Here is a 16,006-nt window from a genome sequence, read left to right as displayed (position 1 = left end):
GTAGAAATGTTTCAAGTAAAATGCTGTGCTTTGTTTTTGTTTTCCAGCAGTGGAATTAGATCCTAACTATATTAGAGCTTTGCTGAGAAGAGCAGAACTATATGAAAAAACAGAAAAACTAGATGAAGCTCTGGAAGATTATAAAGCAATCCTAGAAAAAGACCCATCAGTTCATCAAGCCAGAGAAGCTTGTATGGTAAGCCTTTTCAGTATGCTTTGGCTCAACTTCAAAATGAAGACTTTCCTTTCCTAGTCTAAATATTCAGTGCTCTCAATGCAAGCTTCCTGTAGCAATACCTTTGAGTCTGAAATGTACTGTTCTCTTCCAGTTTTACATGGAATAGAAGGCATGAAATGCTACAACTTCCATTATGGACCTGAGTCCTGCTAAGCATAGGTGTTTTTTTTTTAACGTTTGTAAAATGATTGAAGGTAGATGTGTGTTTTGAGCTGCAAGCTGTATTTGTGCCTGTTGGATAGCATACCCCACGCCTTACACAATGCACACACAAAAATCACAGAGTTGTGGGAGTTGGAAGGGATCTAGAGATGGCTGAATCCAATCCTGCTAAAGCAAGTTCCCTACAGCAGCTCACAAGCAGGAATGCCTCCAGGTGGGTCTTGAATATCTCCAGAGAAGGAGACTCTACAACCTCTCTGGGCAGCTTGTTCCACTGCTCCGTCACTGACAGTGAAGAAGTTCTTCCTTACACAGTTTGTCACTGAATATATTACAGTTCTCACTTTTCTTCTAGTTTGATTCTCCCTGAGGGATATCTTGTAACTGAATGCAGTAACGTTTCAAAAATACTCGTCTAAGTAACGTGACAATGCACTTATTACAAACTTTGAATTCCTGACTGAGGTTGTTAACTGTATTTATACATGTGCTAGGAAAGGTTGGCTAGGCCACAAACAGGACAGCACTGACTGCTGTGGTGAATCACTGCAGCATTTTAGTAGCCAGCACTTCAATACGGATCAGCAATTTGGAAATCATAGAATCGTTTGAATTGGAAGGAACCACTAAAGGCCATCTGGTTTAACTCTCCTGCAATGAACACGGACACCGCAGCTCCATCAGGGCTCAGAGCCCCTCCAGCCTGACCTTGCGTGTCTGCAGAAATGGGGCACCCACCGCTTCTGGGCAGCCTGTGCAGTGCTTCTCTGCTCGTATTCTAAGAACAAACAAACAAAAAAAAAAACCCCAAAAAACAAAACCTTAATTGTATTCTGACTTTTATTCTTAAAGTTGGAATACAAATACTTAATAATAAAGTTTTTGCTTGTTAATAAATTAGTGGGAATCTATTTTTCTTTCAGTATAATTTTTCTGGTAACTGATGAGTTTGCAGTTAAATGCTTTATTGGCATAGAAATAGATACTTTTTTGATTACTTTATTATTTAAGTGAACAGCAGATAGAGGCTGTTTGAGTTATCTGCAAGTCTACTTAAACATAAGTCTACTTAAACGCTGGTATTTGGCTTCTTGATTTTGCTGTGTTCTGGTTTTGGTGTTTGTTGCGGGTTTTTAACATATACCTTGTGTGTATTGGCTATTTTGAGATACTTTACTAATAATGACTGAAGTCTGCTATTAATTTTTAAAAACTTAGCCTTTCACATAAAAAAGGCACCTGGTAGTTGCGTCACTCTTTTCTAATTAAATTATTTTTCTTGTTCCCAAATAACGTGAGTTCTTCAGCTTAGCACTGTGTTCCCATGTCTGCTTTCACTGAACATTATAAATACTTAAGGGTTAATGATTTCTTGAGGGAAATTTTGTCATATCACTCAAATAATAATAATTAAAAAAAGTAAGTTCTTTAAGGTTTGCTTGGACTTCAGGATGTGGCAGCTTTGTTGAACAAAGGAAAACTCCTAACACTTCACAAAGCCCAATCTATCATGTAAATAACCTCTACTCAGTGAGGATATAAAGTCATTGCTACAGCCAGTTCATTTGAGTTCGTAACTGTCAAATACAAGCAGAAAGTGTTTTTTCTAGTGAATGTTCAATATTTTAATGCTTAGCATGGAAACCTGCTGTCAGTTGGACAATTTCAAAGGGTCTTTTCACAAAGGTTGGTGTAGCACGAAGGGCTGTTTTTATGCAGAAAGCTCCTCTTATAGGCTGCTTGCCATTCCTATTTCTGAAAGAGGTTATGAAGGCTGTTGAAAGGAAAAATGTGGTAGATAGAGAGACAGTCTGTGGCTTTGAAAGAATGCATGCAAATGAAGGGTAGCTGCTATCAAATAGAAAGTGACCACCAGTTATTTCAGAGCTGGAGCTTCGTGTCATGGTGTGTGAATGGCTTGTGAGCACCAGAGTGCCTGGAAAGAGCTGACTACCTTCCATAGGGAAAGCAACAACTTAATTCCATTTTATGATAAATGGATTTTTAAATATAATGCTTGGTTGGGCACTTGAATCTATATGACATACTTGACTTTTAATAGCTTGTTAAATTTTCAAAGGGCATCAGTGTTCTGTGTTCAGCTTCATATCAGTGAAACTGCAACCTACTCTGCCCCATAAAGGAAAAAAGTTTACTCCAGAAATTTTGTGTAAAAGCTGCTATCTATACGTTGGTGCAGAAATATGTTTTCAAGGTTTAGGTTTAATTATTTTAATTCCCTATTTGTGAAAATAAGGTATTAGTAGTGATTTTTTTTAAATTCCCCTCCCCCATACCGTGGTGTTGTAATGACACATTAGGAAGTGCTTTAATAGCATATTAGACAAGAAGCCTTGCCTGAAATTACTTCCTTTGGGACTAGATCAATTGCACTGATGGCAGAAAAGTACTCTGCTTAACTGTGTAACTCCCATTAGTGGTAAGGGTAAGATTTCACAAAGCAGCTGAAGTGTTGAACTGCCTGCTGCTTAGAAAGCTGTCCAGTTGCTTTCCTCATGCTTATGCTGGTACGAGTCCATGACTGACCCTGTGGAGATGGCTGGTGATATATATATGCATATATACATGTGGCTCTGGCAGGCAACTAACCTGGCCAGAAGGAAAAGCATCTATAAGTGAGCAAAAAAAAAAAAAAAAAAAGCCAGCAACCAAAAAGCCCTGAAGGGGCAGCTTTATATTGCCTTGGCTTTCTGCTCTCAGAGGAGTCCTACTGCAGTTACTGGTGAGAAGGAAAGATGTGGTCAAGGCAGTGCAGAACTGGGCCGGTCATTTCTGGCAGCACCCTGTGACAAGGTCAGTTTACTGTACTGTGAAACAACCCCCTGATGCTTGTTGCGTGCAGCTGAGAGCAGGAGAGCGTTTTATCACCTAGCTCTTGGCAATGGCTTAATAAATGACAGGCTTGTCAAACATCGTTACTGCAGGGGCAGTGAACGTGATGCATCCATCATAGTCGAGAAAAGAGTATTTGTGTTGGCCATGTTTATAGTCTCCTAGCTGAGACTATGGCTTATTTGATCCAGGAGTTCAGCCAAGGAATCTGCTGATGTTTCTAAAGGAAACGATGGGATTTAGTTTTGTAGCTTGTAGTCTTTTAGCATTAGCCTCGATCCAAGAAAGAGGCCTAATGTAATCTAGTTGGTTACTTGGTAAAACAGTGCGAGCGTGTTTTAGCAGCTCTTCATACAAAGAGCAGCCATGCAGATCTGACAGATTGTTACGAAGCACCAGTAAGGATTCCATAGATGAAGATGTGAGAGCAGTCAGTCATTGGTACAAAATACAAGGAGTTTGAAACATACATCTTAACTGATCTGAACCCCCTAAAAGTTTAGATGCAATCCTTTCTGTCTCTTTCAAAACCACAATTTTCTTTCAGTATCTGGTGGAGATTTGTTCCAGGAAAGAATCAGAAACAGTGCTGCTGTTCTTCCTGGTCATCTTTCAGAAGTGTTTTAGAATGACTGGTCATTTACTTATCATTTCTGTAGCTGGAAAGCACAGAGTTTGACTGTTTCATGTACATTCTGCTCCTCGACCTCATTTTAGTAGGCAGACTTCAGGTCACATGTGGTGCAGGATACGTTGTATGAAATGCCCTCAGTTTGTACTGGAGTGGTTTACAGCATTTTGCTTTTCAGTTGGTCAAGCTTCAGAATAAAAGCAGTATTTTGAGATTGAGGCTTTAAAGCCCTCCCCTCCCTGCTCCCCCCCCCCATGAAAATTTGTTAATGAAATACTGACATGGCTAATTTTATGCTTTTTAAAATAATTGTAATTGATCTCTAAATTTTATAATAAAAAACATTGTTCCAGATATAATGCTGTCTCCACGTATGTAATTAGCAGATCTGTAATATGTAGGGACTAAGAGGTTCTGCTTTATTGTGATGTAAAGTGCCCTGCTCTTTGCAGAACTAGTTCAGCACTTCTGTGCCTCCGCTGGTAGTGAAAATGATGCATCAAGAGAATCTGCAAATTAGCTTTATTCACCTGTTAGAGCCAATCTTTCTCCTTCCTACGTATAAGAAATACTTCACATACTGCTGTAGGGAATATAATAATCTTGTTAAATGGGGGTTTAAATGAAGTTAAATGCACAGTAATTCTTTGCTTAGGTTCCTGATTTGTTAGCTGCTGTAAAATTTCAGTACGGCTTATATGTCAGAAGTACAGCACTCATGGTTTAAAGCCCACTGTTGCACACTTTGGTTGCCTTTGACATCATTTATGCCAAATGAAACAGTTTGAAATTACAGTGTTATGTGGTCAAATAATACCTATCGATGCTTTCCCAGAGAGTGTTTATGTGGTATCAATCGTTAGGTTTTGTTTTTAGAAGGTGTATAACAATGTTGTGTGAATTTGAGCTTCAGCACAGTTTCTGAGGGAGTGGCAGACCAGGTAAACTCACTTACCAAAAGAAGCTGTACTTTGAGATGTCACAGACCAAGATGAATAGCCAGGTTTATGGATACCGTTCTATAGATAAGTAACCTTAGATGTACTTTTCTGGAGTGAGAAATGCTGAGTCTTTGGAATAGTACTATTCAGACAGACAAAACACAGAACACATATTTCTGATCAAGTATTTAGGTCTTCATTTCATGCTGCAGGCTCATGTCCACATGAGAGATAGATTCTGTGTAAGCCAAACTCATCCAAGATAGAGCAGATGTGTTGTGGTTTAACATGGCAGGTAGTTGAGCGCCACAAAGTCATTCACCCACTCCCCCAATTCCCAGTGGGATGGGGGAGAGAACAGGAAAAAAAAAATAACAAAGTAGAACTCGTGGGTTGAGATAAAACTACTTAGTAAGATAGAAGAAAGGAAGAGAGAATGTCACAGCCACAATGCAAACTGAATTTACAGCCTGGGGATATCCACGCATTTTCATGTAGGCAGCTTGGGTCCAGACCCAAGTTAATAAGGCCCTCTGGGTCAGCAGGAGTTGGATGGTGTCTGACTGCACTAATTGGATCTGATTCACTGGTGGTGGTATTGGGCCTAAGCTCATTTCAGGCTTAGCCACCTCTGTGTATGTGCGTTGTACTCTTTCATATTGACTTTTCAGTTTGTATGGGGTATAACACCTCTCTTCCCCATCAGTGTTGAAAGTGCCTGTGTTCACCAATCAATACTGTTTTGAACAGGAGGAATAGCCAGGCAGATTTTTTTTTTTTCCTTGACATGAATATCTTATTTCACTGTAACAATGTTGTCAGAGTGACAAACCCATCCGTGATGGTTGGAGTCATAAAATACAGGAAGGAACTAAATTAGGAAATTGAATTCTTTAACTATGTTCAGAAGCCAATTATCACAAGGGAAGTACATAAGGAGTGAATTCCACACTTGTTACCATAGTTTACAACTGTAATTAACTTACTGATAGCACCATTTCAGCAGATCTGTCTTATTTGCCATGACTATATAATTGGATCCTGAGCTGCCAGAGTTGTACAGTAATAAGCGTAGTAAGTTTGAAATAGTAACTTCTGAAAATATGAAGAAGATGCAGTGTGAATGACAGTTGCTTTTTACATATATTTTTAATATACAAAGGCTGCTCAAAAGTGATGTTTCCTATTTTATTATGTTGTCCTGTGGTGTCAGAGGTGGATGTTGGTGGTATGGAAGCAAAGGTTGAACCTTGTCACCGATATTCCATTCCATTTTGTTGCCATGTGACAGATGGCAGCAGAGGGGCATTCTGACACAATGGCATCTGACATGGAAGTGTGTATGAAGCACAGTGTGAAATGGATTTCTCCACGGGGAGAAAATGGTACACTGAGTGACACTCATTGACAACTTGGTGAATGTTGATAGAGGCCAAACAGTGAATGTGAGCACAGTGAGGTGATGGGTGGTGCATTTCAACAGTGGGTCACCTCTTCTGGCACAGACTTTTTATGAGCACAGCATGCAGGTTCTTCTTCGTTACTGATGGTGACTATATGAAAAATAATGTTTTGTAGCTGAGAATTTGCTCTCTCAAATAGTGTTACTGTGCTCTTTGGATCTGTTGTAGTTTCTATGGAAATAAATGGGAGGCATTACTTTCAAAGTGATCTAAGCTGTTTTCGACTGATTCAATAGTAAATGTAGTGAATATGAAACTATAGTTTAAAATGGTCATTACAGTCAGTTAGCAAAACAGCACTGCTGTTTGAGATGGAAAATGAGCCACAGCTGTTTTAAGTGTAAATGGGAATCTCAGATCACTGGGAATATGTAGACTATGCTGTTATGTAATGCTTTTTAGAATGTGATAAGGTTTTCACCTGTGATGGTGCACAGATTTAACACTAGTGCCATTTCTGAGGAGGAAAAAAACCAGACTGTTCCTTGGACTGACGCCTTGCTCAGGATGAACTTGTTGGAAGTTCTCTCCATGATGAATCATTGAATTGGGGTCCTCATTAGAAATATGGCAACATTGAATAATGAGGTGTTGCTCATTAAACTGTATCTTGAAGTTCATATACAGCAATTCAGTGATCTTCTGATAAAATATTTTTGTCTAGAAGATCTTCACATTTTCAGCATGCATTTCCCTGAAGCTGTCTGCCAATTCAAACTTGACTTTACAGATACTTTTCCTCATTAGACCTGTACTCATGTTCAGAAGTAAATACAGTGCTTCCTTAATTTCTCTAGTCTCTCCTAGCCATATTTAATGTCTGTGGTAGAGGAGATAGGACAAAAATGTACTTTAATTCTAGGTCTCTTAAATTCCCTGAACTCTTCAGTTGAAATACTAGGCAAGCAGATCAGATTCCTTGTTCAGCCATAAAAATGTGTGCCTGTGTGAAACCTGCACTTAACAAGTTACAACTTGCTCTGTTTCTATGAATTGATGTCATAGAATGAATTACAAGTTTCCACAGTGGGATAAAAGTGTTGGTTTGACATGAGGATTTTTTTAAAGCCATAAACAATGTATCTTGGGTATGTACATGAAAGTCACATACGCTTAACCTACAGTATTACTGAAAGCATGGATCTGATTCCAATTCTGTCTCCTTTTCTGCAGCGATTACCTAGACAAATTGAAGAGCGGAATGAAAAATTAAAGAAAGAAATGTTAGGTAAGTAGTATGCTTATATAACTTGCTTAATAATCATTGTGGTCTGCTAGAAAAATAAAGGATATAGTTGTGTTAAACAAAGCTCATGATTTATTCCTAGTTCTCCATTGCTTAGTTTTGCCTACAGAACGTTTTAGCCAAATGATTTTCCCCTACAGAAAAGGTTATTAGTTAAATTTATAGGCAGTAATACTCAATGTATTCTGTAACAATAAATGTAGAAGCAGAGGGAAATGGTTTGAAACAGGCTCTGTCCTTACTCTGTGCAAGCAAACTTTCAAAGGAGACATTCCCATGAATGGGTTAAAACAATTTTCACTAAACCATACATAAAAGAATTCAACCAGCTGTAATAACTGAGCATGTTTGATCTTGTGACTGAAAAAATAAATTTGGTTCCTTTTGTAGCATTTTCCACCTATAGACCTCCAAGTCTTCATGTTTATCCTGGTTTATATGGTATTTCATTGCTGTGTGTGTTGAGGCTGGATTAAAGGTACCTAGTGTTACAAGCAGGCTTCTGGCCTTGCTAGGAAAGGAATTTGATTTCTTAACTTTCCTTATAATTCATAAATGTCAATATATACCAAGATACTGTTGACCATTATTATTTTTTAAAGAGAATGTAATTGGTATAACTATTTGAATGTATGTGCCCTCATGATTGTATTGCATGGCGTTGCTTGGATAATGACTTAACAGGATTGACATCTCTCAAAAGGGTAATTACTTAAATAAGATGGCCCAAGGAAGTTGGGTTTTCCTGTGTCATAATAATTTAAGCAGAACACTTCCTTGCACAGCTCACAGTGTTATGGATAAACTAATCGTTGTGGGGTGACCCACAAAGGCTGTTGCCAACGTTGTTTGCTGCCTCCTACTCAGAGGATTTGGTAGTTCTTATAGGTTCAGATAACAGATATCCCAATATTCTGGTTTTAAAACAAGGTGTTGGTGGGTTTTTGTTTGTTTTCACATAATCTTTTCATTTGTGTCATCTAGAAATTGCACACAAAAGAGCAAGGACAAATGTCAGTATAAGATAAAAAGAGAAAGTTGACTGTACGTGACTAGCTGTCAGCAGTTAGCTATTTACTCATTCTAAGTGTGACAAGCAGTAGATGAAATGCTTTTGCTAAGATGGATAGGTTTTGAGAGTATAGGATGGTGTTGTGTTATTCTGTGGAGAATCAGGTTAAACAAACTCAGTCTATCTTGCATACAATAACGCTGATTCCTAAAATATTTGGGTAGAAGAGACTCTTTGGAGAGATTCTACTGTAGTTGACATTGTTCTTCAAGTTTTGCCTCTCACTGTGCAGGAGGCCTGATGTGCTCTTGTTTTGTATGTGTCTTGATCTACTCAATTTAAATAAAGTTGCAGTAAGGCTTTCTAGAGCTGCTCTACATCATCAGATTGTTTCCAGCACTGTGCTTAGAACGAGCTATAAATAACTGACAACTGCAGAAAATCTCCAGAAGGATCATGCCTCTTTGGAGGATGCGATAGTTTTCAACACAAACTAAAATGAAAACAGTTCCTGAGCTCTTCTGAATTCTCCCTTTTTACTATTGCTAACAATGTCTAAAAAGTCTCACTAACCACAAAAAGTACTGAAACAATAAATCCAGCTTTATAAATTGTCATTAGCCAGTTTAATTCTATATTGTTAACTTTCATCTAGATTTCAGACTAGATGTAATTTTATTTAGAAGTATTAATCCAGTGGCAGGTAAGATTTAAGAACTGTTCTAGTCTTCTGAGAGCTAGATCAGGTGATGTGTATTGGGATGCTGAAGAAGGGAATCCCTTCTCAGTGGTATTGTATCTGTGCAAGGGGATGCATTGACATTTACTTTTGTAAACAGCCAGACTAAGAGTCAGCATGTAACCCTGTTTTCATCCATAACCTCAGTGCAACAGGATTCACATAAATTGTCTTATATGTTGTTAAAATTGCCTGGGTCATTTGGGCATTTATTCATGGCATTACTTGTTATCACCAGTGTAACAAAAAGTAGGGAATTTTTCTATCATTCGGTGTCTTCATAGAACATTTGAAGTTAAGTTTCAAGTGTGGGCAATAATTACTCATTTTATTTAAGTGTTATGCCCAATACTTGTCCATAACAGAAGCAGCAGCAATGTCATGCATCTAATGGTGCAGGCCTGGGAAGAGAAACCCTTCCAGCTGAAGGGTGGAGCAGGGAGGAATTGGGAGTTCCATCAGGAATGTAAGACAATCTTGAGTAAGCGTGGTGTTTAAAACATTTCTTTGGATTCTTTTTATTGTACAATGTGTTTTAAGCTGCTTCAACTCATGTTTTTCAAGAACTTTTTTAGTGCTATCTATCCACTGAGTACTGCATCAGAATTAACAGTAGCTTAACAGCAATCTGCAACCAGTGCCAGGCATAGGAAGATTTGTTTCCCATCTCTCTCACAGGAGAGCCAGCTGTGCTGTCTGGGTTGTGCCCCAGAATTCTTGGTCCCAGGAGAGCAAGTCAGACACATCCAAATAGTTCCAGGTCAGGCCTTGTGCAGGTGCACTTACACTGAACTTATGTAATAACTAACAATGTCTTTTAGAATAACATCACACGTGTGCCTTGGTTCCTTTTGAAGTTTGGATACTACCTTGAATTCTTATTTTAGACAGCATATCAGCCCAGAAACATGTTTTTTTTTCTGGGCTTTTTGGTTTAGTTGAAACACACTTAGGACTGGTGTACCCAGCACAGCTGAGTAATGCTGCCATGAAAACCAGAACTGTGTACAAATACACTTTAAAAGGAGTGCATCTTCCTCCTTCCCCCAATGTGTTGTTTCCTGTTTTCCAGTGCAGCAGCTCATTACCACATAGTTTAACAGAAACTGAAACCACTTCTTAAGTGACGGTATGTAAATAAATCAGAGTACACGTTCTTGGCTGGATCTTCTTTTCCAAACTACCTTGCTATGAATTCTTGCATACAAATGGTAGTTGCATGTGATTAATGAAGTTAATGTCATTAGAAAAATGATGGTTTATTGCCAAATCAGCCCCATTTCTGCTATGTATTCTGAAAGGTTTTAACGCATCTAAAGCTGGCATTTGCCTTTAAATTATGTCTGTATTTTCCATTCAGTATTGGCAGGTTAATGTTGTCACACGAGGCTAAAATTGGCTCAGTGCCACCTAACCTCCATTTGAGTTTCATATAAATGAAATCTTTACTTATAGCACACTTTCAAAGTAGCTTTTAAATGCTTGTGGCACTGAAGTGTTCAAGGTCAGTTTGGAGAGGGCTTTGGACATCCTCCATGAGATCAGGTTGCCCATGCCCACTGCACAAGGGTTGGACTAGATGGTCTCTAAAGGTCCATTCTAACCCAAACCCATTCTGTGATCCTATTTTCTTTTCCTTTATGTTTCATCACATGGGCATCCTCTGCCTCCCTCACTGCCTATGTCTATTTGGGTTATTTTTCTTCTGATTTTAAAACGAAGGTCTCTAGCTATTGTGCAACAAAAGCTAGTCTTCTTTAGCTCCTCATTATTGTGATGAAGGACCGTGGCCCTCGGGGAGAGGGTGTGAAGTGAGCGGGAGTTTGGAATTGTTTCAGTGAGGTTTAGCAGCTTGCTGTCTGTGATCCCAACACAATTCTTTACATAGCTATAGGAAAGCTAAGCGTGTTGGGTATAAACATGGGAGTGGAACATATGCCAATCTGTGTAACTCATCTTATACAAACAATTCATCAAATCTGATCAAAAACATTTGGGATTTTCAGCTAAAGTTATAAAATGAGTGTATTCTTGAAAACAGTAAAATGTCCTTGCTTATTAATGTGATTAACACAAAGACCAATTAGAGCATATCGCCTGGGCCTTTCCATCAATAAGAGCTTTTTGCAGCTACTTGAGATCAGTGCAAATATTTATGAGGCTTAATGCCTAAAGAATGATTTTCTTCTTTGACACTGAAGGGTATGTTGTATTTGAAACTAAGCAGCTGAAGCTCAGTACTGCGAGTACAGAGAACTTGAGGTCACTTGAAGTAGTTCAAACCAGAACTGACATACAGTTACTTTTTGTCCAGTCTATGCTTACCATTTAGGGGTAGGAAGATGGTTTGTTCTAGCTCTTCTAATTGCTTCAAAAATGCTGTTGATATACAGAAAGTTACACAAAGATAAGACCTCTTCAGAAATTTTCTAATCCAAAAAAATTCTTAGCATAAACAATATCTGGCTTTTCAACTTCCAAGCAACACAAAATCTCTAGCAGCTATATTAGAAGAATTGCCAGAAATACTCAACAGCAGCCAGTTGTGATTGTTACATGAAAAATAAATCATGAGAAGTCTTTGTGCATCTGTCTTTTGTAACAGAACATTACTTTTTTGTTTAGGTGAATAATGAATCGCAGATTTCTGAGACTTACATTGATTTTTCCCAGTTATTTTTCCTGTTAATCTCTCAATATTGTTCTGCTCAATGACTTTAGCATGATGGAGTTCCAGGTGGAAAGTACACACGTGCTGTTTTGGGAGAATGTGACCCTGCTCTGGCGAGTGCTTGACTGCTGAGAACTCCTTGCAGCTGAGTCACAGCTCCACATGCTTTTTGCCTCCTTCCAGCACTGTTTTTCTTTTAAGAGTTTTACTTTGGGGGAAGGGAAAGGTTGGGCTTAACTACTGATCTTAATTTAGGGATGAAAGGAGAGTGGGGGAGGAAGAAACAGTGCACTCCAAACAGTGGGAGCAGTGCATTGGGCTTGAGTTCCTGGAAAAGGCAGGGCTTTCTTCTGCTTTATTAATATTATTTATTGGATGTGGTGCTCAGGGACGTGGTTTAGCAGAGGGTTGATAGGGTGGTATGGTTAGGTTGTGGTTGGACTCGATGATCCTTAAGGTCTTTTCCAACCTAAGTGATTCTATGATTAACATTTTAATTAACATGGCTGCACCAAGAAGCAGTGCTGTGTGGACTTCTGTGGTAGAACAGAATGGTGACCTATAACTGTATTGTTTAATGTATAGTCACAGCTTGGGTGAGATGAAGAATAAAGCATTAAATACATCTTCGCCTTTAGCTTCTCCCAGAGAACTGGCCTAGCTACAGGCAAGAATGCCAAGGCAGTTATTCTGTGTTTATGCTCCAGTATGACCGGAAAACAGCCATCATAACTGCCACTAGAAAAGGCCTTTCAGTGTTTTCTGAAACAGGCAAACTTGTCTTCCTGCTCCTGAGCCAGCTGCAGTGCTCGGATAACTTGTAAACTGTTTACAACTGGCTGCAGGAATGCCAGATTATGCCAGGATTCTTCCACCACTAGACAAAGACACTTCTCACCCAAAAAAGTGAACCTAAGCAATGACTGATTGTTTGTCTAAAAGCACAATAGCAACTATTCATCCCCATCGTAGAGACACTGTGAACATCTTTGTAGTTTGATATCAGAGTGCTTTTAGAATGAAGTGTAAAATTATGAACTTGACTTAGTAGTTAATTTACACTAAGCAGTGCAGCTTAAAAGAGTCTGCAGAAGGAAACTAACCCTAAGTGAGCTGCCCACTGGAATAACCTTGGCCAGATCACTCAACCACCTCATCTGTTAATCGGAACAGGAAAATAATATTAATAAAACAAAAAGCAAAAACCCATCCTACTAATTAGCTGCTTTTGTAGACAAAGGTTGTCTTTCTTTTCATGCAGAATTTCCATTTTGCCTCTCAGAGACCAATCTGGCTTTAAGATAATTGCACAGATACCTGAAAGATTTTGAACCTGCATTTTGATGCAAGATCTTTAATTACACTGGCTAATATTTAGAAGTACTGCAGTAATATTAACTGTTAGTTTCCTTATCCAAGATTGAGCTGCTCCTCAGACTAAAATGTTTGCATTTTTTTACTATCATTTCTCCTTGTATTTTCTATGAGTGTTTTTGAAAAGCTTCCCTGCCCTAATTCTGTTTTGCAAATGTGATTGGAAACATAGTCTATTTTGGATTACTGGGACAGTGTTTAAGCTGGCGTGAACAGTTGCCAGATAGTCTGCCCCTTGTCTCTCATATCTGTTGAATAAGTTCAGACTTTGATACAGTTTCTGTTTTGAGTTCAGTCACAGGGTTGCAGCACAGTGCAAGGCAAATGACTTGATCTGTTTGTGCTCTGTGTAACATAAATACTGTTCATGTCCTTTTGCAAAGGACTTGCATACAACTTCGCTCCTTACATTTCTGTATTTCATCAGTGCTGTGAAGTTACTGCTTCAGTATGACTTAGCAACAAAGCTCTAACTCAGTCCAGATTGTTTGCTGCATTGCAGTGAGGAAACTTAGCTAATAGCAGTAGTAATGATTGCACTTCTGGGGACAACTTGTCCTGGGTGCCACCTTAAGCAGAAGAACCTAGCAGAAGCATAGAAACTAAATGGTAACTACTCTTATGACTTTGCTGTTGTATCCTAATACTTAGTTTAGAAGTAAAGGTAAAGATGACATCTAGAATAACACGTACACGTCTTGTGTCTAAGATGGCTTTAAGAAAGCACATGCTTACAAGTTAGGAACAGCCAGGAGGAAGGTGATATTTTTCTTGGAAAAGCAGCCGTCTTTCTTGTGCCTTGTCGTGCCAGCAGATCAGCTAGCTTGTGTTTAGCCAGCACTGAAGGTGTGAATTTTGCCTCTTGTTTAATTTTATGCATTTTACTTATTCTACAAACTCTATTTGGATATGATTTCTTTGAAGGATGTCCTTTTGTTGTCCTTCTCCTTTTATAGGTGGTAGGAACTATTGTTTAGTAGAGTCAGAAAGCTTGTGTGGTGTGTATATTAATAGTGGCCTTTGGATTTTAACTGTTGTACCTTATGTGTCTTTAATAATGCTCGTTAAATAACGGCTGCTTAGAATTCCTAGCAGGGATGAGTTGGCTACAGAGAACTGTAGTTTTGAACATGAGTTCCTGATGGCAGGATGTCATCTGTCATGCTAAAAATGGTAACAGAGTTGTATGCTTCAAATGGAACTGCTTTGTTAGAAGGTGCAGACACTTGCACGGATGGATTTCTTTCAGTGTTCATTGTATCAATATACATGATCTAGAAAGAGAGCTGTCATAATTAGGAGCGAGCAGAGTTTGAACTTTAGCTTTCCCTGTTTCTGTTGGCAGTCCAGGAAACTGGGCAGTTCTAATATCCTTGAATGTTTACAGAACTGTAACTGCACCAAAGTGGCAGGAACTGAAAAAAAAATACGTTATAAAACAGAATGTTGGCAGGCATCAAAGTCATATCCAAGTACAACAGAGACTAATTCTTTTCTGTGAGCTGCTAAGGTCCTGTGTAAGGAGCACTTGTGAGTGAGGAAATAAAGACCTGCTAGTTAGCCACAACCAGATGGTGTCTGCAGCCACTGCATCAGGGCTGCCTGAGAGACCTATCAGAATCTGAACTGATCTACTTTCAGCTCCAGAGCTGACACTGCCTACATCACAACTGGAATTTTTTTATTTCATACAGGAGCCTAAATATTCAACCAACTGGAGAGATTTCCACAGCATTTCCCTTGAATTAGTAGATGAATTGGTGGAGCTGGAGTGTGTAGTTGGGCATCATTCAGTGGGAGTTTTCCCTCTGCTTACTACTCACGTATTTCTTTTTCATTGTAGGCAAACTGAAAGATCTTGGGAATTTGGTTCTCCGCCCCTTTGGCCTGTCAACAGAAAATTTCCAGATAAAACAGGATTCATCAACTGGCTCATATTCCATCAATTTTGTTCAAAATCCAAACAACAATAGATAACATGAATTCAGCTTAGTTCTGCTGGCTTTCAGGCTTCGTGACCATGTGCTTGCATGTACCAACACAAGGATTCAGCAAACATTCTTCACTCTGTCCAAGTGAAGATAGACTCAAGCACATTCATTTCCCTGCTTATAAATTATTTACAATGTGGATGTAAAGAAAGTCATTTGACTTCTTTTAGTGATAACTCTGTCCTGTGTGTGATTCTCCACTTGCAGTATTTGGCTTGTCCACCAGTCAGGTACATTATTTGGGCCCATTCAATGCTGGCAAGAAAATTCTAGCAAACAGTTCAGTTGAATCGAAATGCCCGTGCACCTGTGGCCAAGAACAAAGCCAGATGGTGTCTTGGGGAATCAATGAATCTAGCAGAAGCACTTCTCCACATTCGGGAGGTGGATGTGACTGACAGCATGCATGGAAGCAAGCCGACCTCCTCTGTGGAATAATTTTTCTTGGTAATAAAGGCTTAGTATTTCTGTTGGATTGAACGTGAAGTTTTTGTCTTGTGTGAATCCTTTCCATGGTGGCAGTGTTGTGCAAAATTCTGACATCTACCCACAGATAACATACTGACAAGACAGTAATTTGATGCACTTGGTGGTTTTTTCTTCTTGCTTATGGCAACATCAGTCCGTTATCCTCAGGTTACCCTTGTTTAGTTTTTATTTATTCTCATTTTTTATTTATTTTCTT

The 16,006-nt window shown here is 38.9% G+C and overlaps 1 protein-coding gene across 4 annotated transcripts in view; it reads left to right on the top strand.

Moving 5' to 3' along the window:
• TTC1 (tetratricopeptide repeat domain 1) overlaps nt 1-15,801 on the top strand; it is a 33,240-nt gene extending 17,439 nt beyond the window's left edge. For all 4 annotated transcript variants that reach the window (XM_048961037.1, XM_048961038.1, XM_048961035.1 and 1 more), the window contains exons 6-8: nt 48-196; nt 7,462-7,516; nt 15,174-15,801. In XM_048961037.1, the coding sequence (XP_048816994.1) occupies nt 48-196; nt 7,462-7,516; nt 15,174-15,307 (338 nt within the window). In that variant the 3' untranslated portion in view covers nt 15,308-15,801. The remainder of the gene's footprint in view (nt 1-47; nt 197-7,461; nt 7,517-15,173) is intronic.
• Nucleotides 15,802-16,006: the final 205 nt, after the last annotated feature.

The sequence above is a fragment of the Lagopus muta genome, chromosome 14, assembly GCF_023343835.1.
Source record: "Lagopus muta isolate bLagMut1 chromosome 14, bLagMut1 primary, whole genome shotgun sequence".
Lineage (NCBI taxonomy): Eukaryota > Metazoa > Chordata > Aves > Galliformes > Phasianidae > Lagopus > Lagopus muta.
The sequence above is the reverse complement of the archived record's forward strand: the minus strand, read 5'-3'. Positions and strand labels throughout refer to the sequence as shown.